This window comes from Nicotiana tomentosiformis, chromosome 1, assembly GCF_000390325.3.
Source record: "Nicotiana tomentosiformis chromosome 1, ASM39032v3, whole genome shotgun sequence".
In the NCBI taxonomy this organism is placed as follows: domain Eukaryota; kingdom Viridiplantae; phylum Streptophyta; class Magnoliopsida; order Solanales; family Solanaceae; genus Nicotiana; species Nicotiana tomentosiformis.
In genome coordinates this window covers 85,564,801-85,567,067 of record NC_090812.1, presented here as the reverse complement: position 1 = coordinate 85,567,067, position 2,267 = coordinate 85,564,801, and the positions used below count along the sequence as shown (strand labels likewise).

At 42.1% G+C, this 2,267-nt stretch overlaps 1 protein-coding gene across 1 annotated transcript; it reads right to left on the bottom strand.

Annotated features, from left to right (window-relative positions):
- Positions 1 to 70: 70 nt before the first annotated feature.
- LOC138907109 (uncharacterized) lies at positions 71 to 2,025 on the bottom strand. Its single transcript, XM_070197283.1, has 3 exons — positions 1,568 to 2,025; positions 1,307 to 1,516; positions 71 to 473 (listed from the first exon to the last, which is right to left on the bottom strand). The coding sequence occupies exons 1-3, from the start codon at positions 2,023 to 2,025 to the stop codon at positions 71 to 73; spliced, it is 1,071 nt and encodes a 356-aa protein (XP_070053384.1).
- Positions 2,026 to 2,267: the final 242 nt, after the last annotated feature.

Genomic DNA, 2,267 nt, shown 5'->3' with positions numbered 1-2,267 from the left:
TAGTATTTGGATAGCGAGAATGAAAGCCTTCGTCATCCCAATCAGAGAGAATTAAAACTGCGTAAAAGGGTCAAACATAATACCTTTTGACGGCATCTGCATTGACAGCTGTTTCGGGATCATTTCCTTCGATATCTCCCAAATACAATGCTACTTTCGGCAATAGTTTTCTTATAATGTACGGAACTTTCCAATTTAGATCAAATTTTCCTTTTGCTTCCTCATGATGCAGGAGAATACGTCTCAGAACGAGTTGCCCCACTTCGAATTTCCTGGGTCGCACTTTCTTGTTGTAGGCACGGGCCATTCTTTGTTGGTACAACTGCCCATGGCAAACTGCGGCCATCCGCTTTTCATCAATCATGGTTAATTGTTCTAACCGGGTCTTGAACCATTCATCATCCTCGATCTCGGCTTCAACAATGATTCGAAGAGAGAGAATTTCAACTTCTGCAGGTATTACAGCTTCAGTACTGTAAACCAATAAATAGGGCGTGTCCCCAATTGAGGTGCGCACGGTGGTTCGATATCCCAATAATGCAAAAGGCAGTTTTTTCATGACACTCTCTAGAACTTTGAATCATTTTCCTGAGGATCTTCTTGATGTTCTTGCTTACAGTTTCAACTGCGCCATTAGCTTTGGGCTGATAAGGGGTAGAGTTACGATGTATAATCTTAAATTGTTCGCATACCTCCCTCATTTCAGATTTGCAGTATTGTCTGTAATTATAGTTTTAGGAATACCAAAACGACAAATAATGTTGGAATGCACGAAGTCCACCACTACTTTCTTAATGACAGCTTTGAAAGTGACCGCTTCGACCCACTTTGTGAATTAATCAATGGCAACCAGGATGAATCTGTGCCCATTTGAAGCTTTCGGCTCGATTGGCCCAATAACATCCATGCCCAAGCAACGAATGGCCAAGGCGCCGACATAAGATATAACTCTGAAGGCGGTGTATAAATCAGGTCACCGTGTATCTGGCATTGATGGCACTTCCGGACGAAACTGAAACAATCCTTTTCCATGGTCATCCAGTAATAACTTGCTCGGAGAATTTTCTTTGCAAGGACATATCCATTCATATGAGTCCCACATACTCCCGAATGAACTTCGTTCATGATCTTTTCATCTTCTCGAGCATCTACGCACCTCAAAAGATTCAGATCTGGAGTTCTTTTGTACAAGACTTCTCCTCTCAAAAAGAAATTGATGGCAAGCCTTCTGATAGTGCTCTATTGATCTCCATTGGCCTGCTCGGGATATTCCTTTGTTTTCAAAAATCTTTTAATATCATGATACCATGGACGACCATCTGGTTCTATTTCAATTGCATTACAATAACCATGCCTTTGTCGAATTTGGATTTCCAGCAGGTCAATATGGACATTGCCCCGATACGGCAACATTGAGACCAAAGTAGCTAGTGTATCAACTAACTCATTGTGGAATCGAGGAATATACCTGAACTCGACGGACTTGAACCATTTGCTAAGATCTTCCACATGTTGCCTGTATGTGATAAGCTTGATGTCTCGAGTTTCCCATTCACCTTGGGCTTACCGAATGATCAAATCAAAATCTCCCATGATTAACAATTCTTTCACATCCAGATCAACTGCCATATTCATGCCCATAATGCAGGCTTCATATTCAGCGATGTTGTTTGTACAGAAGAAACAAAGCCGGGCTGTGGCCGGATAGTGCTGACCAGTGGGCGAAATCAAAATTGCACTAATCTCGACACCTTTTGCATTTACAACTCCATCAAAGAATATTTTCCAAGCATTGGAGTCCTCTGGAATTACTTCAATTGAATTTACTTCTTCGTCCAGAAAGTAAGTACTCAGGGGTTGGTATTCATCATCAACCGGATTCTTAGCTAGATGATCCGCCAAGTCTTGAGCTTTCATCGCCGTGCGGGTGACATAGACAATGTCGAATTCAGTGAGCATGATTTGCCATTTTGCTAACCTTCCCGTGGGCGTAAGTTTGTGGAATTTGTACTTCATAGGATCCATTATGGTTATGAGATATGTGGTGTAGGCCAAAAGATAATGTCTGAGCTTCTGGGCGACCCGAGTTAGGGCGCAGTAAGTTCTTTTCTAACAGAGTGTATTTGGCTTCATAACTAGTGAACTTCTTGCTCAAGTAGTATATGGCTTGTTCTCTCTTCCCGGTCACATCATGTTGCCCCAGGACACAACCAAAGGAATTTTCCAAGACCGTCAAGTACAAGAACAAAAGTCTTCCTAGCTCAGGT